Below are 25,338 nucleotides of genomic sequence, written 5' to 3'. Positions count from 1 at the left end.
TGCATGTGTGTGCGTGTGTGCGCGCGTGTGCGTGTGTGCATGTGTGTGTGTGCGCGCGCGCGTGTGCATGTGTGTGCGCGTGTGTGCGTGCGTGTGTGTGTCTATGTGCGGTGCTGCCCCGCCGCCCGGAGCCCCCCTCGGGCGCGCCCTGCTCCCGCCGGGGGTCGGGCCTCCGGCGCCTCCCGGGCGCAGGCCCGCGGTCGCCGCCCAGCGGGTTGGCGCCCGGGGCGGAGGGCGGGCTCGGCCTCGCGGGGGCGGGCGGGGTGCGGCGGTGGCAGCCGGCAGAGGCTCCCGCGGCGGCGGTTCGCGGCGGCGTGCGCGATGGAGAGGGGCGCGGAGAGCTGCGTGGCCTGCTGGTGGGACATGGTCGTGCGCAACGTGCGGTGAGTGCGCGCCCGCGGCCCGCCACCTGCCCGCCGCCCCGTCCGGGAGCCCAGGGGCAGCTCCGGTGGCTCGGGGGTTGGGCAGAGGGAGGGCCCAGGGCAGAGCGAGGCCGAGCCGGCTGTGACCCGGCGCCTCGCCGCCTTGGGGCCTGCGGGCAGGCACTGTGGCTCCTGCTGCCGAAGGAGGCGCGCTTCAGAGGCCCAGAGCTCTGTGAACCCCGGGGCTCTTTTGGGTGACGCCTTATCCTCAGCCTCAGCCCCAACCCTGGCCGGGGAGATTCCCGGGTTTGATTTTTTTTAAAAGAACTTATATCCCTTTGGGGCTTCTGAAATAGAGATTCCAGAAAGATGGTTCATGTTCCTATAACAATCTCCTATCTGCCTTCACCATTTTACTAATATGCAGGGTGGATTCAAAAAATACTAATAGTGACAATAATAACCTGTGTTGTAGTCTTTGATGGCATCCTCAGGTCAAGGGCCTCTCTGGTAGATGGAAACGGATGGGAAAGCCAGCTGGCTCCCGGAGTGTGAACTCCCTGGCCTGTAGTTACAGGACAAACACCCCTCCCCAACGCCGAAGATAAATAGTTCATTGAAACCATAGCCTGGCATCACCTGTGCCAAGTTCTCACATCCTTTGAATCTGAAATATCTGTGTCGATGCGTTTATATTTTCTTCCTCCCATGAATCCGTGGTGTAAACAGTATCCTAAGCTACCTGAGCCCACCAGCAGTGTATTACCTGTCTTGTTTGCACTGCAGCCAGGTATTGGTTGGAGACCCTGGACCCAGGAACTCGGGTATCTTGTCTTATTGGTGTGGGAAGGTATTGGCATTTTTGTTTACCTTTGTTTTTGCTTAATTTTTGTTCATTATGAAATATCTAAGACTCGCATCCAGACAAAGGAGACTTCACTTTGGAATGCCTGAGCTGTGAAGACAAACACCGACCTTCTGTCTTCTCCGTCTGTAACTCAGGGCAGGGAGCGGGGAGCGGGGAGCGGGGAGCGGGGAGCAGGGAGCAGGGAGCAGGGAGCAGCTCTCCCCTGGCTCAGCAGCGCAGGCCCACCACCCCTTCTGGGTTGGACCTGAACACCAGTCAGAGTATCCTGACTGACAGCACTTTTCAAACTTCACCCTCACGGGCCCTACCTCTCTGACACGGCCAGTTGTTCTGGGAAAGCTGGCATTTACTGGCTTTCTCCTTTGTGCTTTCTGTAAAGCTGATGGCTGATTACTTAGCATTTATTTGGCAGAGAATCAAAGCTGCAGCTCCTGCTTTTAGAGAACAAGTCGCTTTGTTGATAGGTATGGGAGATGGGAAGTTGGGGTCCCCCTACCTCTTGCCTTACTAATTACTAAAAGCTAAGTCTCAAGAGGTGCTTCCCGAAGGAATAAAATACTAGCAGCGCATTTCTTTGTCTCAGCAGAAAATTACTGATCTAATTGAACATGTGCCCAGGCTCAGGCCCCGACCAGTATCCGGCATCCTGTGTCCTTTCTGTTTCTGGGAGCCGGGCTAGTGTAGGTCAGCACAGACCATGAGGGCTTTTCTTTGGGTTTCAACCTGTTGCTCAACAGATGTTTATGGAACTCAGCCCTGTGCCAGACAGAGCGGAATGTAAAAGAAGCATTACCTACGCTAGTGGTTCTTGTCGCCTGGGGCCTGGCACAGAGTTGGGAAGACAGGGCTAATGATGAGAAAACAATCAGACACCAGTTAAGGGTCAAACTGAGGCCTCGATTATAATTAGTGGGAGAGGTGAACAGAGGAGAAAGGTCACCATAGGAAGATCTGTCTAGAGAGACTTTGACAGAGAGGGGACACTTGAGTGGATATGAAGGGAGGGGAAGGTTTGGCTGGGAGGAAAGACGAGGGAGGACATGCATGCAACTTGCTCCTTGGTAACCAGTGCACGTTGGCTGAATGAATGGGCACAGATGGTGGGCGTGCAGCATGTCTTAATATTTGGAATAGTTGTCTTGCCAAATGTGGTTAGATTTTGGTGGCCCACAGCTGGTTTGTAGACACCTCTGAGCATGAGGCATGAATTATTTGTCCTGTAGCAGCTCAGGCTCCACCAGGTTTCTCCTGTAAGAATCATCCAGTTAGGTCCTGTGGCCCCTGTGGGATGCTGTGCAGTCATCAAAGGGCAGGCGAGGCGAGACCAGAGCATCCAGGTGGCTGTTTGATGTGGCAGGCCATCAGTGGGGAGTGGGCTGGAGCTGCAGCCTCTGTTCCAATAAGGTCTGTTAGCCACGGGTGACTTTTGATCCCTACAGATCTAGGGGAAGTCAAATTGACAATCCCCTAGTTAAAAGAAGGTGCTGTGCACACTCCAAGGGGTCTAGTCACTCTGTTCTCTTCTCACAGAAGTGCCTTGAGCTATTTGAGAGAAGGATCCTGTATGAATTATTCTTTAAAAACAGGAACATATTTCCTTCTACTGCCTCTGCCTCCCAAGCACCCCACTACTTTCAAAAGATAACTTAGCAGGAGCCTAACAGGCGGGGTAGCCTGAGTTCAGAGTCAGGAGAAGGAAAGCTGGGGCCGGCCAGCTGGAAGGAAGCATAAGAATTCAGACTGTGTTCAGTTCTGCTCACTTCGGCTTGATCTGTGGCTCAAAGTGGCTTCTCTGCCTTTTGATGTCTTATCTCTAAAATCAGAACAACAGTGTCCTCTCCTTCCTGCCACCTTCGTGGAGGCTATTTTAAAGTATTATGCAACATTCATTTTCATTTCTTTCGGGCTAGTTTCATGAGTAGGCAATCGCCCATGTCTGATGTGTTTGAAGAGTTGTTCATTACCCTTAACCCACCTATCCTTTCCACCCCCTGCAGAATTGCTGGAAATTCATCAGAGAGTCCTTGTCTTCTCCCTCCAGGCCTCTTCCAAACATATATAAGCTCTCTGACTTTTAAGTTATAAACGTTTGAGGGAATTTTTTTTTTAAATTTATCCTCATTGTTGAAAGTATTACAGATGTCCCCTTTTTGAGGGAAATATTTTTCAGAGGCCTTTCTTTGATACTTTGGTATCAGAAAGCTCCTGAGAATACAGGAGCAGGAAAGGGGGAGAAAGGGGGAGGAGGAAGGGACCCTGAGAGGGGGCAGGGGTGCAGAAAGAGAGAGAGGGGTCCTGGGACAACCTTCTCCAAGAGCTGAATTCACCAGAGATCAGCCTTGTCCCTGGGGTTCATTTCTTCTCACATGGGTGGCAAGGTGAGCTCACCAGGACTGTGACAGCTCACTGGAGATCAACATAGAGCCCTGGGGTCAGACAGACCTGGGTGCACGTGGCAGTGCCACTCACTGGTAGTGTGACCTAGGGAAGATTACTTAACCTGTCCGCCTTCTCATTTGCAAAGTACAGGTAATAATAGTTATCTTCTAAACTGCCTCTGGTCCAGCCGAGAAATCAAGGCAGGGGAAACAGTTTATCAAGAATGCTTTCCAGCCCCCAACCTACTAACTTGATTCCACTGGGTCATCTTTACATTCACCACTCACAACAGGGAAAGGGATTTCTTTAATGGCCAATGTAGACAGAAACTGGAAGCAGGAGGCATTACACTGTCTTCCTCTTGTTTCTCAAAAGTAAGAGACACTCACCCCTCATGAGAGATGTGGCTAGAGACAGAAATGACATTAGTGATCCCTCATGGACAAATCACAACTTGTCTGCTGATGGCTCCCTGTTTAGGTGGCTTGTGTCACAGGGAACAGTAGGATAAACAATATGTGCATGACCCCACGATGACCCTTCCTGACCAGACCCCAGCCCTGCTGTAGCCAACCTCCAGGTCCTCCCCCACTCCCCACGCTCTCCTCATGGTCCCTCTCACTGGAACGTCACATCAGAAGTGGGGATTTTCTCTTAGGGGCTCATTTCTTCCTGAGACCAGTCAGAAGAGTGGTGATCTGATGATTATTTGTGCAATGCTTCAGACTATGCATTTAGATTATTTGTGCAATGCTTTAGTAGTAATAGCTAACACACACAGCACTGAATTAGGATATAATTAAAAACTGTGGCAACTGTTAAATTGAAGCCTGGTTCCCGATGACTTTGGGGTCCTTCTCTGGTGCTGCAGTGAGGGAACAAGCTTGGCTTTGATGTATTTGTGTCCCCTCCCCTCCTGTCCTGTCACTCTTGGGCTTTTTCAGTAGCTGGTTGGGGCCCTCCCCTATTGCTTCCTCACCTGTTTCTCCCTTAGTGCCCGCCCGGTCTTGATCTGGCCTAATTACATATCATTCTGTAAATACTTAAATGCTAAGTTACCTGTCATTCCCTGTTAGTCTCTGAAATTTGATTTGGACCTTAAGAGAAAAAACAAACCAAGACAAAACCTGGACTGATTTTTGAATACCTTGTTTGCCTCACAATATCTTGCAGGTCTATTCCACAATGCTGTCAAACACTTGGAAGAACGATTGCTGCTCAGTACCACAGCTTCACTAGTAAACCATTAAAAGAACACATTTTCCCTCCTCTGATGGACATGCTAATTTATTTTAATTTTTGTAAGTATATACCCTTCATGAATTTGCCTATATATTTTTTTTCCAAATGAGGAGCTCACTGCCCTTAAAGTTGCGGCAGAATGAAAAAGACTCATCAGTTATAAAATTGTGGCTCAAGTGAAATGGTCTGAAACCAATTGATTATTATTGGCTTTGGGGTCTAGCATGAGTCCTTGCAATCTGTTGGAGATAGAAAAACATGGCCTTGTGGGTAGACTTCCAATTCAGGAGCTCAGTCTTCAAATCAGCTGTTAATGTGCCTGTTGTATTCTCTTTTTCACTTCTCTTACCTATATCAAGAAAGAGAGAGGGAGGGAGAGAGAGAGAAAGAGAGATATGCTGATGGTGGTACTCTATTTTCCCATGTCTTTTCTAGTACATGGATTATGCTCTCACCTGCCTGTCCCCTTGTCCCCAGGTGTATGTTTATCCTGGACATTTCATGGCGCATGATTAGGTTGCACTTTATAGGATAAGAGAGAATCATTGATCAGCTGCCTTCTGCATGCCCCCCTACTGGGGATGGAGCCCGAAATCTGGGCATGTGCCCTGACCGGGAATCGAATGGTGATCTGTAGTCTCCTGGCTCATGGGTCAATGCTCAACCACTAAGCCTTGCCTGCCAGGCTTAGACTGCACTTTGAAAAATAACACTTGACAGTAGCAGGACACTCATTAACTGTTTCTAGGTCCTCTTACTTTTTTAGGGGAGCAGTCTCCTTTGCTTTTAGCTTGAGGTAAGGATAAGTATTGAATAAACTCTATTATGAGTTACCGCACCCTGGTGCTATTTTAAAATCTAGCTTTAGAACTTTTTTGGCCAACTCTTCTGCAGGCCATTCCTAGTTTATAAAATAAAATATGCGCCCGGCCAGGCGTGGCTCAGCGGTTGAGCATCGACCTAGGATCCAGGAGATCGTGGTTCGATTCCCGGTCAGGGCACATGCTCTGGTTATGGGCTCAATCAATGACTCTCTCATCATTGATGTTTCACTCTCTCTCTCTCTCCCTCTCCCTTCCTCTCTGAAATCAATAAAGATATATTTAAAAAAATTTAATAAAAAAAAATAAAATAAAATAAAATATGCTCTTTGCATTAAAAGCAACTACCACAGGAACAAAAACAGGATGTTTTCCTTTTATTTTTTATTATTTATTATTTAGTTTTAAATATATTTTTATTGATTTCAGAGAGAGGAAGGGGAAGGGAGAGAGACAGAAACATCAATGATGAGAGAGTCATTGATCGGCTGCCTCCTGCATGCCCCCTGCTGGGAATCGAGCCAACAACCCCGGGTATGTGTCCTGATAGGGAATCCAACCTCGATTTCCTGGATCCTAGGTTGATGCTCAACAGCTGAGCCACGCTGGCCAGGCAGGATATTTTCCTTTTAAGCCAACAGAAGAAAGTAGTTCTATTCAAATAGAAATCATGAAAGAGAAAAAAGGGGAAAAAAACAATAAATGGAAAATATGAAATAAGGTGGTTGAAATATATAAAAATATAAAATAAATACAAATGATTTCAGCTCATCAATCAAAAACCTAGACTCTCAGATTGGATTAAGAAAACAAATTCCAAAAATATATAATCTTTATCAATAAAGCTGGGGTAAGTATCTTAATAATTGACAAAATAGAATTTATGATAACAAAATACCATATTCCTAATAATATACTTTAAATACAGGTAAAAGGGAAATTTGAGCAAGAAAATATAACTATTATGAACACATATGTATACTTATAATGCCATGTCATTTATGAAATAAAAGAGATAAAATACTTTGCTAAGAATGTAGTGTAGTAGCTTGCAACTGAGAAACATGTTAACCACAAGGCTAATTACTTTTTTGGATTGTGATTGAAAAGCTGGGATTTGATTCTGGGAGTTGATAATGATTTTTACATTCCAGTCAAAGCACCATTTCTTGTGGACTTAAAGAAACCAGAGTTAAAGATGCCTCACACGGTGAACTTCTATATCAAAGTGGAACCCGGGGTGATTCTGGGAATCTGGTGAGTGTGCTGATTGGACACTGGGCTGCCCGATGGACTTGGCTTTCATGTTACAAGGGCAATGGTGAACAGCCAGCGCTTTGCTGCCTGCCTGTGGGGGGCTGGTGTTCCTTGGAGGCACCCGGAGGCTGTTCCCGCCCCACTGGCCTCCTTGCACACCAAGCCACACTCTCTGTCTGCAACGATTCTATCTATCTTTCTGCTCCCTCCGTTCCCACCTTCTGCCTAACTGCCTATTCATCTTTTGCATCTCAGATTGGTAATTTCCAGGGAAACCTTTCCTCATCTCCATTTTAGGCATATGTTAGTGGCAACCTATGCTTATCTTTTGCATCAATTCCGCTGTCATTAAATAAATGTTTGTGGGATTATTTGGTTCGTGCTTGTCTTCTTTACAAGACTGTATCTTTCGTAGGTGACTCTGTCGGTGGGTTTTCATTGTTTAGCACAGTGCTTGGCACAGGAAAGGCACTTAGTAAGCGTTTGTCAGATGAAGTCCTGAGCATTCTGTTGTCTTTTTTACTATGCTAATCTCTGTATTTTCTTTTTTTTTTTTAATATATCTTTATTGATTTCAGAGAGAGGAAAGGAGAGGGAGAGAGAGAGATAGAAACATCAATGATGAGAGTCATTGATCGGCTGCCTCCTGCACGGCCCCGACCAGGGACCAAGCCCGAAATCCGGGCATGTGCCCTGACCGGGACCCGAACCGTGGTCTCCTGGATCCTAGGTCAACGTTCAACCGCTGAGCCATGTCGGGCCGGGCTATCTTCTGTTTGATTCTACTACTTGTCCTTGGCTGCCAGTTTCCCAGTGCTGTTTCACATTTCATCCCCCCGAGTTTACACATGTGATCTCAGAATGGCTAGGAACCAATATGGATTCACATAACTTCTTCCTAAACCGCAGGGTGCAGTTCAGCTGAGAATGCTGGAATTTGAAACCCTTTTTATTCTTTGCTCTTACCCCATCGGTCCTTGGCTTGGTGAGTCGACTGTCTAGTTGGCTTATCCGGCTGGCAGCGGTGCCTGTCTTCTCAGGACAGAGGCCCTGGGGTTTGATGTCAGACTTTCTGCTTCTAAAGACCGAGAGGACTGAAGACTAGACATTGTGTGGCCAGTTCTCCAAGTCACCTTATGACATGTCATATGGCAGTGTTTATATTTTCAGGATTTATTCATTGGTTTAACAAGGTGGCAGAACTGAAGCTCAGACAGGTATTTAAAATCACAAAGTCACTGTGTTTCTTGAGTAGAATAGCTTAGTTTCATGTTAAAGTTTTTTTCTCCTACACAAACTGATTTCCCTTTAAATTCTTCCCAACTTGTCTGTTCAGCCAAACCAATAGCACTCAGCAAATACCTGTTATCTTTTACTTGTTTTCACTCAGTGGACTGTGTTTTGATGGACTGCACCTAAGAACTGCAGTGCTGGAAAATTATTAGGTGTGGGAGTCCAGAGAACTAAAACAGTAAATGGTAAAAAGGCATTGTCTCTGCGCATGGGGGAGATGGGGTAGAGCAATGGTGGTTTTCATTATAGGATGCTTTATAGTAGTACATTTTAATGTTTACCATGTACATATATTACTTAGATAAACAATTATATATGTAAATTTGTGTAAAATACATTTATATAAACATCTATCAACTATGTATCATCTATCTATCTATCTATCTATCATCAATCATCTATCTATCTATCTATCTATCTATCTATCTATCTATCTATCTATCTATCTATCATCTATCTATCTATCTATCATCTATCATCATCTATCATCATCTGTCTAGTCTACCTGTCCGTCCATCTGTCTATCTGACTGAGATAAGGAGTGTTTCAGACTTAGGCAAGGAGAATTCTCTCTGTCCATGATTGTTAAAAACTTTCCTTGCTCTTCAGGCACACAGTGCCCAGCTGCCGCGGGGAAGAGGCTAAGGGGAAGGACCGTTGCTGGTACGAAGCAGCCCTTCATGATGGCAACCCAATTATTGTTTATCTTCACGGCAGTGCAGAACACAGGTCAGTGCCTTTGCGTGGACATTTTTTCTTTTTTTAAAAAGAGAGACAGCATTTCAGCCCTGTGTGGGAGTGACAGGCAGGGCTCAGTTTTCAACTGTGTAAGCACGCCTCCACATATATTTCTTTGTTGAAATTTGACGATGTTCTGGCAGTAGGTTTCTCTTAAAAAAAAAATCCCTATGTTCTGTGTGTAGAATAGTGTGGATCCTTAACTGAGAGACACTAACTTCCAAAATTTAGATATTAGTTTCCCGGAAGGCAGTGCTTCTTTACTCCCTGAGAGTGTCTGATAGGATGGATCGAACCCATGGATGACTGGAAAGGGAACAGGCATGAGATGGGGACAGGAGGAGCAATTTCCATATCAATGGTCTTTTTCACAAAAATACAGGAAGATTCTTTTATTTAGCATGAATCCTATTAATCAGTGGTTTGGACTTCCCCCGAGAGATCACCTGAAATTCTGACCATAGACCTCACCAATTCTAGCCTCTAATACTGATGCTGCAGCTCACTCTCTGTGGTCCCAACCTTGCTGTGTAACAAAGGCCGCCTCCCAGAAGCCTGGCTCTCTTTGATGTGCTGCCAGAGCCTTCAGTGGGCCTGTAATTACGGTGGGTGATGATTACCAGCTCTGCTGGGTCTCCTCAGCTTGGGGGAGGGGCAGTGTGCCTCACAGACCCACAGACCTGGCTCTGTCTTTGGAGGGACACTTCAAACTAAGTGACAAGCTCTGGAATCTGCCCCTTGGCTCCCTTGCCTGTCTCTTTTTCTCACTGTTTTTTTTTTCTGTTGGATGATGACTTTCTCAAGGCTTGCCTTTGCTCAAGGGGCTTTCTCGAGGTGTCCATTTTAGAGTCACATTTACAGAGATTGCCTGTGAATTTAACATTTTTCAGCATTGTTTAACATTGTTCTGATAGTGCGGGCTTGGGCCTGGTGTGACAATGCACCTATTGAAAGGATCATGCGGATCACACATTCAGGTCTGTCCCGCTCTGTGAACCTACTGTTGCCCTCACTTATTGCAGATTTACTAGCTCTGGGCTCAGCCCCAGCTTCCCCCTGGCCCCTGCCCACAAGCCTCAACTTGCTATCAGTAGTGCTGAGCGGAAAGGAGGCCAAATGGAGGTTATGGGGAACCTTGGGTGGAAACAGTGGTTCTAGACCTGGGATCCATAAAAGCCCAAGAGGGGCTGTGAACTCCCTCCCAAAACTGTACATACAATTTGAAGTGTAAATATATATATTTTTCTGAGAAATGGGCCCATAGCTTTAACCACATATTCAAAGGGCTCCATGATCCACTAAAGTTTATGAAACTTGGCTCTAAGACAAACTTTAAAGAATTCTCTGCCTTTTGAATCACCTTTTTCTCTCTTTCATTAATGTAGTTAATAGAGTGCAGAGATAGCGTTATTTTTTGGGGAAAAAAATGTTTCTTGTACCTCCAGGGCCGTGAGTCTCCTCTTCTTGCACTTGGTGGCAGATCTTTAGTGTAATGAACATCACTATGCCATTCTTTGTTCTAAAAAGCCACTTCTGGAACTTATTTTCCTTCCGCTTCTAAAAGCATGCTTAGGAATGAGTTTCGCTGTGTAGAAGGTAAGGAGATGCAGTGGAACGCTTCTTCACGAGATGCGTGGCGCGGAGCAGAGGCCTGGGCGCAGCGAGCACGGAGGGAGCTGGGCCGCGGTGCGGGGAGCCCCCCCCTTCCCTCCTCCTTAGTTGTCTCTGACCCCAGCAGGAAAGGCAGAGGTCAAATGCAAGCAGCGTGATGTTGGCGTTTATTGAATTTGTCATCCCAATTCCTAAATCGTGCTTTTTTTTTTTTTTTTTTAACCTTTCTACAGGGCAGCTTCTCACAGGCTTAATCTAGTAAAGGTATGTCTGAAGGGGCCCCAAGGCCCCATTTTATGTCCCCATTTATTCCCCCCGGGCTACATCTTCCTCAGCCTTCCCAGTGGTTATCTACGAGGCTCCCCGGAGCGGGGTGGCGTCTGGGGCCCGAAGTCCCAGGAGTGGGCTTTTCTTCCTGCCTTGACCACGGGGGATAAAAACAGATGCGAATATCGGCCAGTCCCAGAGACACTTCCATGCGTTTATCACCTCCATTAGCACATGGAGTTGAAGACATGTTTATTGGCTTTTTCTGAGGGATGGGTTGAGAGAATATATTAAGTGTGAAAGACACTCCTACAAGAAACGACCTTTCTTTGTGATATAGGCTAAAGACACAGGATGTCCGTTTTTAAAAGCCATTCAGGCTCTGGCTTCAGCTCCGTAAAGGGTTTTGCAGAGCCGGCTGGTGGCAACGCTTGCCTGTCGTCCAGCCTGCTGCGTGACTTCAGTTTGCTGGGGCAGCCCCTGCATTTCCAGATGCAGGTGTGACGGGGGTGGCAGGCTTTCCACTCAACCGTCTCTGACTTCTGACGCAGAGCTGGTGGAGCAGGCTCCCTGTTTGTCCCCTCCCACACTCCAGTTGGGTAATTTTTGCTGCAGGTGACCAGGCGGTTTGTCCAGTTACTGACCACAGGACCTGATCTCTCCTCTCACGCGACAGCTCCCGCCTCCGCTCTTTCCTGATCTGACAGTATTAGTGGGGCCCAGGGTCCCGCTGGGCCCACAATCTGGGGACCCTCCTGCCCCCTGTTCAGGCAGGAAGCCCCTCTCTCGCGCTGCCTTCTCGGAGCTGACTGGTGCAGTAGAGGTGGGCTGGATAGTTTTGCCTGGGACGGTGATGCCTGTTAATTTCTAGGTGTGCATTCCACCCTGCACCCCTCTCTTTGCGCTTCCCACATGGGATGGTGGTGAAGCTGATGTCTCCTCCCACTCTTGGCAGAGCTGAAAGGAGAAGAGTTGGAGGTGTAGGTGTGAAGAGTGGCCAGTCATCCTCGGGTAGCTGGGGTGGGCGGGAAGGTATGGTAAGGCTTCTTCCCCCAGGCGGACTCTGGATGCCGCAGCCACAGTCATGGTCTCAGCATCTCCCAGCCTGAGCACGCTTCCTTAGCTCTTCATTTCCTCGTTTGGATAGGTGATTACTTTGAAATAATTGCCACAGAAAATTTTAAGCATTTGGTTTATTCTTCCTTGGGGATTTTTTTCCCCCCTAGAGATAAATTCTTGGAATCTGTTGCTATTGCTCTTGAGTTGTATTGGCAAGTGGTCCTTCAACTTATAGTGTCCACAAACAACACACGAATATTCCCATTTCCCGGGATGCTTAACCACCCTGTTTCTTAGATAACTTTTTGGAGTGAATGTAGTTTAAATAGATACTAAAAAGTTACATGTATTTTCTCATTATCAGTTTGATTTGTATTTACAAGTTCCTAATGAGACTCAGCCACCCGCATCTGTGCCGCGGGAGAGGAAGCACAGTATCTGGACATTTGCAGGCCCAGGTGCGAATCTTGGTTCTGCCTCTAGACATTTGGGTGACCGACCAGGAACAGATTACTTAAGCTCCATGGCTCAGTTGCCTTATTTGTTATAGGACTGTTGTGAGGATTTTGTTTTAAAAGCGTCTGTACCGTAACTTTCGTCCTTTCCTCTGCCTTCTCTTTGCCTGTCTCTGTGATTCATTTCGTTTAAAGTTATGCTTTCATAGTCTTTCCTCATCTACCTACATGGGGCTTGGCAGTGACTTGATATAATCCAGTGATCTCTTCATTTTCGATCGACATTAACTCTTTATCTGTTTGTAGTTACTATAATGACCTCCCATTTGCTTGATTGCCTCTAATACAACTCTGTGTAGAGTTCTCATTCTCAAGGGAATTCTTAAAAAAGACATTTACTATATACCAAGATATTTTAATATGTCATTTCATGTAATCTTCCAACAATCCTGAAGGCAACTACTATTGTTTTTCAGTTTTCAGAATGATATTTGCATATGTAAATGCTCAGTGGATGGCCCAAAGGTCACACAGCTGGCAAGTGGCAGACCACCTCGCGTGACCCAGACTGTTCGGCCCTGCTCTGCCCGCTCTGCCCCGATGCTTTCCTTCCTTCCCATTGGGTCTGTCTCAGGATTGAAGTGAAACACCAGATTTCAAAGACACATCTTCCCCCTACTTATTAAACGGTCACCACTAGGGTTATGGAGTTGTCGAGGAGGTTGTACCACCTTTTCTGTCTACATCTTCTAATTCAAGTGACAAAGGCTCCTTTGTCATCCAGGTGCTGAGCGATGGTGGCTTTCACGTCTTGTCTGTTGACTACCGAGGTATGTGCTAAGGACAGTGCAGAGAGACTTTTCCAGAAAGCAGGAGGCTTTGGATGACTCTCACTTTGGAGGCGGTGACACTGTTTGCCTTTCCTTGCTGCCAGGGTTTGGGGACTCTACGGGGAAGCCCACAGAGGAGGGACTCACTGCGGATGCTATCTGTGTCTATAAGTGGACCAAGGCAAGAAGTGGTCACACCCCTGTGTGCCTCTGGGGCCACTCTCTGGGGACAGGGTAAGTGGGGTCTGAAGAGGGGGCCTTAGGTGGGTCCTTGGGGCTTTAGGCAGCAGTGAGCACTGGAAGGATCAACGACCTAGGAGACAGGGACTCTTCTCTGGTTTCTCTCGCTTCCAGCCTGTGGCCAGACACCTTGCCTTCTCAGTGTGCCTGTTTGTAAAACAAGGGAGGGTCCAGCTCTCTGGTTATCTGGGACACTGCAGCCATTCCAGAACTCTCCTTGAGAGTTTTAAAGAAAAGGATTCTTAATTTAGGGTCAGTGGGCCCCCTTGAAACCCTGTGCAGAATTTTGTGTCTATGAGCATTTTCTAACCAGAGCCTCCAGAGCGTTCATCAGACGCTCCTACTGGGTGTTGCATTTTGTATCATTTACTTGACTGGTAGGTCACTTTCACATATGTACTAATTTTCATTGCTTTACAGAGTTGTGACAAATGCTGCAAGAGTACTAGAAGAGAAAGGTACAATAAAATGCTTCCATGGTATAATTTCCTGGCTTGGGGTGGGAAACTAAAAGCAGTCAAGAGACCGTTGTGCACACTTTGAACACAGAGATACCCAAAGCAACCCAACTTTAGGCAGTTTCTGACAGCGTAGCAAGCTTTCTTTTCTTTCTCTATTTAATATAAAATAGCTGCTTTTCAAGATTATGAAATAAAAAATAAATACTAAGGAAAGACTTACAATTACCTTTGAAAGAGCCCTCATTGTGAAGTGATAATAAATGTTATTATGGAGTAATTTGGATTACAGGAGAGGAAAAGAATACATATGAAATAATAGGCAGGGCTTGCTTCCTGCGGCCTGTCTTACACAATATTTATGTCAGCGTTTCTCAAAATGTGCTGAGAATGGCCTGAATCAGAATCTCGTGGGGGTGCTTTTTTAAAACACAGGTTTCCTGGAGCTATTTTTATGAATTGGAATCTCTGTGAATAGGACAAGGTGACTTTGACTCACATTAAAAGCTTGTAATCTCTTGCATCGTATCTTGGCAATACAGGTCAGGCTGAGTTACATAAATATTTTAAAGCAAGTCACCTGCTATTCATAATCTTAATTACTTATGTAAATAAGCTAAACATTATTTCAGTGCTCCTCTAAGCTCTCAGCTCTCTGCCACTTCCTTCGCAGTGCTGACACTGCCATATTATCTGAACTAAATTCTCACATAAATGACTGCTTCACTTCCTCGATAATGCAGTGACCTTGGAACATTTTAATTCCTTTTACGTCCTTTACTTATGACCTCTTGCTATCATGTATTTTATTTTTCTTTATACGCACTCCGTAAAACATTATTATTCTTATAAAAGTCAATATTTAGGTTTAATCTTTTCTTTGCTCTTTATTAGTTTCAGCATTTCTCTGTTTTCATCTGGGATTTTTGTGCTGCCTGTCTCTTGGTGAAAAAGTCTCTCAGCTTTGGTCTGAAAATGTCTTTATTTCATCTTCGGTTTTGAAGGGTATTTTCACTGGGCATAGGATTCTAGGTTGGCAGTAATTTTATTTCGACACTTTGTTCTGGCTTTCCGTTTCACTAGCAAGTCAGCGGCCAGTCTTACTGTTGCTCCTCTGAAGATAATGCTTACATTTTCCTCCGACTGTTCTTAAGATTTTCTTTTGGCCCGGCCGGGCGTGGCTCAGCGGTTGAGCATTGACCTAGGATCCAGGAGATCGGGGTTCGATTCCCGGTCAGGGCACATGCCCGGGTTGCGGGCTCGATCAATGACTCTCTCATCATTGATGTTTCTATCTCTCTCTCTCCTTTCCTCTCTCTGAAATCAATAAAGATATGTTTAAAAAAAAAAAGATTTTCTTTTGGTCTCCACTCTACAAAATCTCAGTGATCTAGCAGCCCTCAGGTGCCTTCAAACATACACACATACATACACACACACACACACACGCACACACACATACACACATATACACACATACACACACATACACATAACACACACACATATCCTCATCTGACACACATTTTCTAATTGTTCTCTGAGAAAGTGTTGGCCTAAACAACTGAATCAGCCTCTGGCACGTTCTTAACAATGGACTGCAGAATAGTTTTCCTTCCCATAGTACTTTGCTTTCTTAAATTATGCAAGCCTTGGAAATCTGGCTATGTTTTAGAGGAAGGTGGTGGTTTGCAGCTACCATGTGCATGGAAATCCCTTGGGTGGGTGGGTGGGGGAGCTTGTTAAAAATGCACATTCTCACACTTCCTCCTCCCAAGCCCTGGAGATTCTGACCTCTAACTCAGTAAGTCTGGGTGGGGGCCAGGCATTTGCATTATTAATAAGCTTCACAAGTGATTTTGATGTGGTAGTCTGTGTACAAGACCTTAAGTACCCCTTATTTAGGGAAGGCGCTATTTAGGGGTGATAGGCAGTTATTTCTTTTTTATTATTTTCGAGGATCCCCAGTCGATGCTCTTGTTCTGGAAGCTCCGTTTACCAACATGTGGACTGCCAGTATCAATTATCCCTTGCTAAAGGTGAGCCTGCTACTCATTTCATGAGATGTCAGAGTGTTCCCACACCCTTGTGTTTATTAACCACATTCCTTAACTAGTTTTATATGTTTCTAAGTTATTCTAACTTCAGACAAGTTATTAGCTAGTTGCTATTAAAGGAAGGCACTGTGGCTTTGGGTTTGGTAGGTCTTTTATTTTCTTCTAATAGATTGAATGGCCTATTAAGAGTCAAAGTTTTACTTCTTATCTTTTACAATTTTTTAATATATAGACTTGATTTAGGTTTATTTATTTATTATTAGTCTTTTAAAAAGTGAAAGCAAACCTCTCATACATCATTTTTAGTCCTATGACTGTCAGCCATGTCTTTCATGATTTTATGATAAGAAAGCTTCTAGAGAATTCAAGGAAGCCACCAAATGATTTTATACAGTATCCCATGTAGGGAAGACAATCTTTCCAAGAAGATAAGGTATAAAGAATTGGACAACAAGATGTAGTTTTTTATCTGTTGTGTATCTTATCCTTATTTTATAATTTTATTTCAAACCCAATGCTCAATTGCTTATAGACACACATCCATATAAATGTTAGCAAATGATTGAGAGTGAGGGAGAGAGGGAGGATGGGGGGGGGGAGAGAGAGAGAGAGAGAGAGAGAGAGAGAGGCAGACAGATATAGGAGAGATTCTTAGAAGGAATACATGACCCCAAGTTTAAATTGTCCTCTAATGTTGGAAGTCATCGTAGGGGCACTTTTATTCAACTGTCTACTTTTGTACAATAAATCATCTTCGAACTTCCTAGAATTTGCTTAACTATTTCAGGGAAAGGTAGCTCATTACTTCTGGGACAGCTAGTATACAGAATCACATAAATTTGAAAATACCTATACTACCTAAGATTCAGCTCAATACAGGAATCTCCTCTGCAATCCAAAATACTGAATGCTGAGTAATTTGAGATTTAACAAATACAACATTTTCAATTGCTTCTAAACAACTGAATATTTATTTTAAGATAACCATTAATTGATCATCTGTTATATTACTCTAAGTAATTACTAACTGATTCACTAACTTGTAGGTATTTAACAATTCAAATACAGTCTTCCCACTTACTTTTGCTTCTTTTTTGAAATTTTATAATTTTAATAGTAACATAATAGAGAAAACACATGATTAGAAAATAATTATAAAATGAACACATAAGTCAAGATGTAACCAATACCTAAATCAATAAATTAGCATCACCAGAAGTTTCATCTATGTTACTTCCCAACCCAATAAGCCTCATCTTAACTGTAATCCTTAGCCTGAATTTTACAGTAATCATGTCCATCATTTTCAGTCCTGTGTCAGCCACATATCTTTTCTTTGTAGTGTTACCACCAGTGTGTGCATCTCTAAGCAGTACAGTTTTGTTTGTTTTTGAACTTTATATGTTAGAATGATATAGGATGTGTTCTATTATATTTTTTCAACCAGCATATATTTGTAAGATTTTATCCATGATGTATAGTTGTGGTTAGATCATTTTCATTATTATATAGTATTTCATTGTATAAATACACTACAATTTATTGATCTAGTCCATTGTTTGTGAACATCTGAATTGCTCTCTGTTTGGGGTAGTTGATAACACCATTGTTATAAATGTTCTTGAACATGTATTCTCTAAACTTGTGTACACATTTCAGTGGTATACCCTGGGAGCAGAATTGCTGGGTAATAAGGTAGGCATACGTTCAGTGCCAAGCAGTGTTCCAAGGTGACTTTGCCACCTCACTCTCCCACTTACTGTATGTGAGAGCTCCAGTTGCTTTATATCCTTGCCCTCAGATTGATATCTCATTGTGGTTTTAATTTGCATTTGATGACTAATGAAGCTAGGCATTTTTTTTTCATATGTCTATTAGCCATTTAGATAGATATCATCTCTTGTGAGATACTTGTTCATGTCTTTAACTCATTTTTAAATTGAGTTGTCTTTTTATTTGTAGAAGTTCTTCATAGGGTAAGTCATTAAAATGGTTTGTTTGTCAAATATATTCTTTTTTGTTTATTTTTAAAAAAATATTTGTTTTGCTTTTTACTCCCTTAATGGCATCTCATATTGAAGAGATGTTCCTAAATTTCATGTGAACCAGTTTAACCAACATTTTTTAATGGTTAATACTTTTTAAATATAAGTGTCCCGTTTAATAAAACGCTGCTTACTGAAAGATTATGAAGATACTCTTCTGTGCTATCTTCTACAAATTGTTTTACCTTTTACACTTAGAGCCATATCACAGGTATGTACTTTTGCAGTTGGTTCAGTACCATTTACTAATTGGACCTTCTCATCACTCTAGTGCCAGTGTTTCTGACTCTGTCTCTGTCTCTGTCTCTCTCTCTCTCTCTCTCTTTCTCTCTGCCAGAAATATTTGAGTTCAAACTTGGCCTCTGCCACTAACCAATTATGACTTAGATAAGTTATTTTTCTTCTCTGAGTTTCCCATCTTTATGTAACAGGGTAGATAACTGCTTATTGCTTAGGGTTGTTACGAAGATTAAATTAAGTAAAATAATCTATGCTAATAGGCACTGAACAGATGCATGTTGTCTTTTCCCACTCTTTCTGTTACAAAGTAGACTAAGGTTAGTGTTAGGGGAGGACCCAGAATAGTAAGTTCAGGGTAAGGAGAATTCAGGGAAGAGAAGGGTCTCGTGTGCAGACGTGGCCAGTGAAGACTCACATTGACAGGACGTAGGCTTTCTTGAAGGTGAGGGAGAGCAGCTAGGTCACCCAGAGAGGAGGGGGAAGGTGAGTCCAGGCACGTGGCTGGAATGGGGCAATTATGTGTTATAAGGTAGCTGAGAATCATATAAGCCTTTTCTGTGAGATCTCTCACCCTTGGGATCCTTTTACGTCCTCACAGCAACTCTGTGAGTTTGGCATCGTCTCCACTGAGAGCTGAGGGAAACAGAAGCCTAGTGGCTTGCCCCATTGTCACATGCCCTAGAAGAAGAGGAAGTGGGACTCAGTCCTACATTTTCTCACCCTGGGCAGACAGATTGGAGATGTGCAGCCTTTAGAATGAGAGATTGTGGTCACATGTGGATGGGCTTGCAGCCAGGCTAGGAGTTGTTGTTTTTAAGTAGATAGTGTGGCACTCCCAAAGCCACGTAACAGTGGATTTCATGTAACTGGCATTTTAAGAATATTTATCTGGTGGTATTCCAGAACGGAGAGGAGGCAGGGAGACCAATTAGGAACTCGTCGCTGTCCTCCGGGCTGGAGGGGATGCTATGACCTCTGAGTCTCAAAGGGCACTTGGGCTGGTGGGGAGGAAGACCAGAGGAGGTTGGCTTGGGCCAGCTTTCTTCTCACTCCTTTGGCATTTGAGATGAATTGCTGAAGGGCTTCTCTTATTGAATTTCCCTCAGAGGAGTCCTGATTCCAGGGGCGGTGGAATCAGAAGATAAAGATAAAACAAAACAGGAAACCTTGCACTAGTATGGGTGAAAGGGAAGGAGACGCAGTGTTGGGGTATGCGGACCGCATCTGACTGCAAATCATCTGCTCTGAGACCAGGCAAAACACGCTGGCCAGACAAAACCCAAGAAACCACAGAGGTTCCTGGAAACAGCAGGCTGAGGCCAACACTGGAGCAAACATTTGTCTTTACTGGCCCCAACCTGCAGAACCCATGCCCATTTTACTACCAAATCCCCCAATTTTAATTTTTTTTCCTTTTTAAAAAATAGATTTACCGGAAACTTCCAGGATTTTTACAAACTCTTATGGATGCCCTGAGAGAAGACAAAATAGTCTTCCCTAATGATGAAAAGTAAGCTAATGATGAAAAATGCCTGTTATTATATTACTATGTCTGTAGGATTCTGGGGGTGACTATCATGTGACTACTGGGTGGGTAGATGAGAATTCTTAGGTGGGCACCAGGACTTAGGGTAATGTGTCTACAAATTTTTAGTATTTGACATTTTCCTCATGACTAATTCGATGACTTCACAGATTCAGTCCTTTCTCTGAAGTCATAAAGGGAGTTGTAGATTTCGGGCCTATCAGGACCTTTTAAAGGCCCTCCTGGGTCTAGCCTAACATTTCTTGGGGGGTCCCTGAGTTCTAGGCTTCATTCCCCATGTAACCAAAACCTATCCACTATCCAACCTACCAACCTGACAGCACATCCAGTGATTAGAACTTGGCAAGTTACCCTCTCGTAGTTGGAGAAGTTGAGTGCCTGCAAGTAGTCAGTCGTTATCAGTATTTTTTCTGGTTCAACACACTTGAGGGATCTAACATTCTTGGGAGTAACAGCATGTCACTGTGGTATGGATGGATGGCTACCAGAACTGGGTAGGGGAGGGAAGTATTGTTGGAGAATGTCTCTGGAGCCAGGAACGGGCATTCTTCATGCCACAGCCTTTTTGAGTTACCAAAGTAGGAAGCTGAGTGGGAAGCTAATCAACTTCTTAACTGCATGTTCATCCTGTACAGCTGTGGGGAAGAGGAACTACATTGCTACAAAGAGTTCTGTTTTGTCCTGGGATAGTTCTTGTTTTGGGGTTTTGAGTTACTTTCTTTTCTTTGAGAGTCTTATTTTTTAAATATGTTTTTATTGATTTCTAGAGAGAGAGGAAGGGAGGGGGGAGAGAGAGAGAAAAACACCCACGTAAGAGAGAAACATCGATCGGTTGCGTCTCATGTGCACTCTGACTGGGGATTGAACCCACAGCCTGGGTCTGTGCCCTGACCAGGAATCGAACTCGAGACCTTTCAGTGCGCAGGACAGTGCTCAACCAACAGGGCTCTTTTATAGTCTTTTAATTATAATCCAAATATTATGATATAACGTAGAGTAAGGAAAAAGATGAGGCTTTTTCAGTTCTGTATAAATTCAGTATTTCAGTGTTCTTCGTTATTTAAAAAAAAAACCCCACATTGCAGAAGATTAAATTAGATACCTAATGACATGGTATGAGTAAACAGAAGAGGGAGCCTCTTACCCAGAGGAAAAACAAGTCACTGTGTGAAGTTTGTTTTACATGAAATTGTCATTCCTGGGCTGGAAGGAAAGCGAGTTCCTGCATTTTGGGCAGACCTCAAGAAGAAGAGCAATCCCAGCGTATAATTCTTGAACTGAATGCTTGTCTCCTGCCTGTTCCTAGTGTCAAATTCCTGTCCTCCCCCCTCCTCATCCTTCACGGCGAGGATGACAGCACCGTGCCCTTGGAGAATGGAAAACAGGTAAACCAGGAGCTCCGTGCTGACTGACACACGCTGTACTTACTCACCATCTCTTCCAGTCAAACTCTGACTAGAGCCCAAAGGAGGGTCTGACACACACGGGGACCCTCCACGCCCATCGCAGCCACGCTGCCTGGTGTATCCAGTAAGATCCACGCTGCTCAGCGCAGAGGAGCCTTTGTGGTGGACCCTGGCTCCTCACGTGGGGTCTGTGAGCCTGGAAGTGGCGTGAAGATCCCAGGACACTATGGGAACCGCCACGTAGTCTTCCCTGTAGTGGCTCTAAAAATGGGGACGCAGTTTCCTTTCTTTTAACCAAACAGAGTGTGTCCATCACAGTCCCTTGTCCCCGTGCAGGGAGGCGTGGACGGCGGCAGGGTGAGGTTCTGCCTGCGTTCCCTCGTCGGCAGGCAGCTTTCAGCCCTTTAGTTGGAGAGGCAGCCAGCTGGGAACGTGGAGAGTCCCCACATCTCTGACCCAATGGGACTAACTCCTCACACTGGTGCTTCTGTGCCCTTTTAAGACAATTAGACTAGAAAAGCAACACCTTGATGGTGAGCCTTTGAGTCTCTGTCTTTCTGTCCCCTGGCAGCTCTATGAAATTGCACACAGTGCATATCGGAACAAAGAGAGGGTCAAGATGGTGATCTTTCCTCCTGGCTTTCAACACAACCTGCTTTGTAGAAGCCCCACACTGTTAAAAACTGTGAGGTAAGAGTAGCTTTGCTAAATGTGATTTTCTTCCCTTAAGGGCAATTAGGGCTGCTCTGGTTTACTTGGACCATGAGGTGGGGAGAGCATGTGATCCGATCTAGGTCCTTTTTCTGCAGAGATTTCCTGAGCCAGCAGTGGGCATGAGGTCTGAGAGCGGCAGAAATCTTCAGCGAAGACTTGGTCCAAACATCACCTGTGCTGTATATTTTTTGTGTAAAATTGTACTGGGTTGCTTGGATGAGCTAAAGTCACTGGTATTTCTACGAGTCACTTGCCAGCTAGAAAGCATGGATCCTGGGCAGTACAGAATGTTCTCATTTAGCTTATCATAGTCTGCTGTGTGGAATATGCTGAAACATCATGTGGGGAATCAGAATTTGGTAAAAACTGGATCCCATATAAAAATGTGTAGTTACCAAACATCCTGGGCTATTTGTGAATCAGGTGTGGTGTTTGGTTTGGATTTAGATAACAGCAGTGTAAGAAAGGTGCTCCAATGTAAATAATTTGTGTTTTCGTTTAATTTATTTACATGGCATTTACAAAGTCCCAAGCAGTTTTCTAGCTTTCTGATTAGGTTGGGGAAAGCCCTAGCATGCCACTCAATTTGTTATAAAATAATACCTTTTGACACTCAGGTAGCTCTGGAAATTGACACTTTATTTTTAGCTCTATCTAATACAGTTATACACTTTCCCCTCCCAATCCCCTGAGATACTTAACTGGATTGTTAACTAACAAAACAAAACAAAATCAAAGAATGTTGCAAAACTGTTCAAGTCCAATAAGAAGCTATTTTTTTTCCTGGAGACATTTTACAACTTACTTTCCATTGGCCTTGTACACCCCACTGCTAGATTCATTGGACAGGGAAATCTTTAGATCTGAAGGCTCCATGTTCCAGATGTCCCTGGCATACTCCTTAATTGTTCGGTCACTGGAGAATTTTCCCGAGGCAGCTATGTTTTTGAGTACCATTGTGTTCCAGGCCTTTGGATTCTGTAAACAACACAGACAACATAGCCTGACTGCCCACGGGGCTGACAAACATCAGGCAGAGCATACTGAAGCACATTACATGGAGAAAATGACAGGAGTGAATGGTAGTGATTCACAAATCCATGTGTTTCACAGTTGAGAGCTAAATAGGGCAGACTGTGCTTTTCTCCTATTTAGAGTATATATTTCTCTTAAGAATAAAAAAATGTATTTTTCATTTTCAGAGAAACCATGTATGTAAATGACCTATTTGATCATTTTTGCTATAGTTACAGTGTTTTGGCATGGAAATCACATTTCCTATGCTTTATTTAGAATGAAGATACCTTCCTTTAAACTACAGAGGAAAGGAGGGGACACTAACATTCATTATCTGCTAGAAACCTTGTCAAGAGATTGAACCTGCGGCTCAAAAAGTTTGAGAAACACTACGCTAGGATGCTGGCTATCAGGAAACGATCCAGTGACAGCCTTTATTGACCTGCTTTCTGCTTTTCTTGTTCTTTCTGAAGGTAGATGTGCCAGTAGGATACTGAATCCCACTGGGGTTTCAAAACAGGATCAATTAAGGTTTTATCCTTAATAAAATATGTATCATCCAAATCTCATAATTTTTATACAACTAAGAATATAAGAAAGTATTTATTTTATAGCCTCATGATTTTGTAAAGAACTCTAAGAGTTCACTGAAAATGACCCGAACACTATTCAAAACCAATAGCAATAGCAATGCATTATAAGCATTAAAAAACAAAACCTCAAACTACCATCATTCCTTAAGGTACCACAGAAAAGACTCTGAAATTAGGTTGTTCAGACTCTGGAAACTTACTAAAATAAGGGAGTAAAAGCTCCTCTATTCACTTTCTTTGTATTGTTGAGGCTTAGACCTCCCCCTCCCCCATGTGGTTGGGAAGCCTAGTCATTAAGCCTCAACAATACAGTTATTGTTAAGAGTAAAAACTGCAGTTTGCACTAATGAACAAAAAAGAATGAGCCACACGCCTGGCTTCTAGATGGGCATCCTTTGGACGGGGGCCATCATTTTAACAGAAGAGACCCATTGTGCAAATTCAACATTCACGTTTGTGCTTGCCCTGGGTCAGACATTCCTTTCCTGTTCTATTTTGTTTATATTTCTGTCCCCCTGTAGCCTTTCTACATACATGCATGGGTAGAAATCAAGAGAAAAGAGCTAGGGGTGGCCATTTCCCTCCCTCTGTTGATGTATGTGGCTATTGTCTCCAGTGCTCAGGAAGCAGGGAGTGAGAGCCTAACTCTAGTACTGCCTCTCCTTGCTTGTGGCCATTCCCTTGAATTTACTCTCGTCTGTACACTTTTGGGGGGCTGGATATGACTCTACCAGGAGATAAGGGCTGTGAAGCAGCTTGAGCCTTGAATGATCCTATTTTAAAACTCCAACGGGATACCTTGGATGACTATAGGAACCACCCTGTTACCTGCTTTGGGAAAGGAATAGAAGAAATGTTAGTGAAGTATGTTTCTGTTGGAAATAGTTACTGATGTGTACAAAGGGCAGGAGGTGGTGGTTTTATGGATCCTCACTGTTCTGCTGTAGAATGCTTTCCAAATTGGAGGGCAAAAAAAAAAAAAAAAAAAAAAGACTATGGGGGCAACGGCAACCCAGAAGAAGGCTCAAGGACATCGACGTTGAGAGACCCATCCTGGAGTCCTGGCACAGAGCCAGCCTCTCCTGGCGTCTGTTCTTCTGTGGGGCCTGAAATTCACTAAAAGTCTTTTCTATCAGAGATGATCAGATCTACTAAATGCAGCCAGAGGCTGGGCTATTTGACAAAGATGTATGTGGCTCTGGCCTTTCCTTTCCTTCCTCTCCCCCTACTTTTTTGTTTTTGCAGTTTTCAAAGATAGGAGGCCAGTCTTTATCCCAATAAACTAAGACTCAGCATCAGAATCATTTTAGCAGGTTTTTCAAATACTGAGAGTGATCCCACCCACTACTAGGTCAGGATCTCTCTGAGAGGACTGGTATTTTTACTTTAAAAAGCTACCTTGGTGATGAACACTAAACAGGCTCCTTGAGGGGAGGGAAGGAGGGCCTGACTTTGTCCATGCCGGGGTCTCAGTGCTCAGCAGTGCCTGCCATGCAGAAGGCCCCAGTGCCTCTCCGCTGAACAAATGAGTGGGTAAAACGAGTATTCAGTTTGGCTTTACACCTTTAGTTTCCAGGACATACCTGCTACATGGTGGGGGCTCAATAAATATCAAATTATTTGTGATTTTTTTACTTGGATATTAAAACATTTACAACTGCTACTGAAATGTCAAGTCAACCTCTGCCTGAACGTGGGAAAAGTCAAATTTTGATCTGAACAAGTTAGACCGTTATCTCACTTCCCTTTTTGATGGGTCAGTGGGCCCTGTTATTTAGATTTAATAAAAAAAAGACAAAATTTTAAATTAACCATAGTATGCCCGGCTGGTATGGCTCAG

General features: G+C 44.1%; 2 protein-coding genes across 2 annotated transcripts in view; one reads left to right on the top strand and one right to left on the bottom strand.

Moving 5' to 3' along the window:
• The first annotated feature begins 321 nt into the window (after positions 1-321).
• On the top strand, positions 322-23,622 carry ABHD12B (abhydrolase domain containing 12B). Its single transcript, XM_087820537.1, has 13 exons — positions 322-383; positions 4,783-4,910; positions 6,827-6,929; positions 8,832-8,951; positions 10,805-10,835; positions 13,137-13,182; positions 13,287-13,416; positions 13,843-13,880; positions 15,840-15,919; positions 19,650-19,732; positions 21,075-21,153; positions 21,746-21,864; positions 21,984-23,622. The coding sequence occupies exons 1-13, from the start codon at positions 322-324 to the stop codon at positions 22,009-22,011; spliced, it is 1,047 nt and encodes a 348-aa protein (XP_087676663.1). The 3' UTR covers positions 22,012-23,622.
• PYGL (glycogen phosphorylase L) overlaps positions 22,507-25,338 on the bottom strand; it is a 36,643-nt gene continuing 33,811 nt past the window's right edge. The window contains exon 20 of the mRNA XM_087820529.1: positions 22,507-22,866. Within this exon, the coding sequence (XP_087676655.1) occupies positions 22,690-22,866 (177 nt within the window). The 3' untranslated portion in view covers positions 22,507-22,689. The remainder of the gene's footprint in view (positions 22,867-25,338) is intronic.

This window comes from Miniopterus natalensis, chromosome 1 (genome assembly GCF_054644295.1).
Source record: "Miniopterus natalensis isolate mMinNat1 chromosome 1, mMinNat1.hap1, whole genome shotgun sequence".
Classification (NCBI taxonomy): Eukaryota; Metazoa; Chordata; class Mammalia; order Chiroptera; family Miniopteridae; genus Miniopterus; species Miniopterus natalensis.
This window is presented reverse-complemented; position numbering and strand designations above follow the sequence as displayed.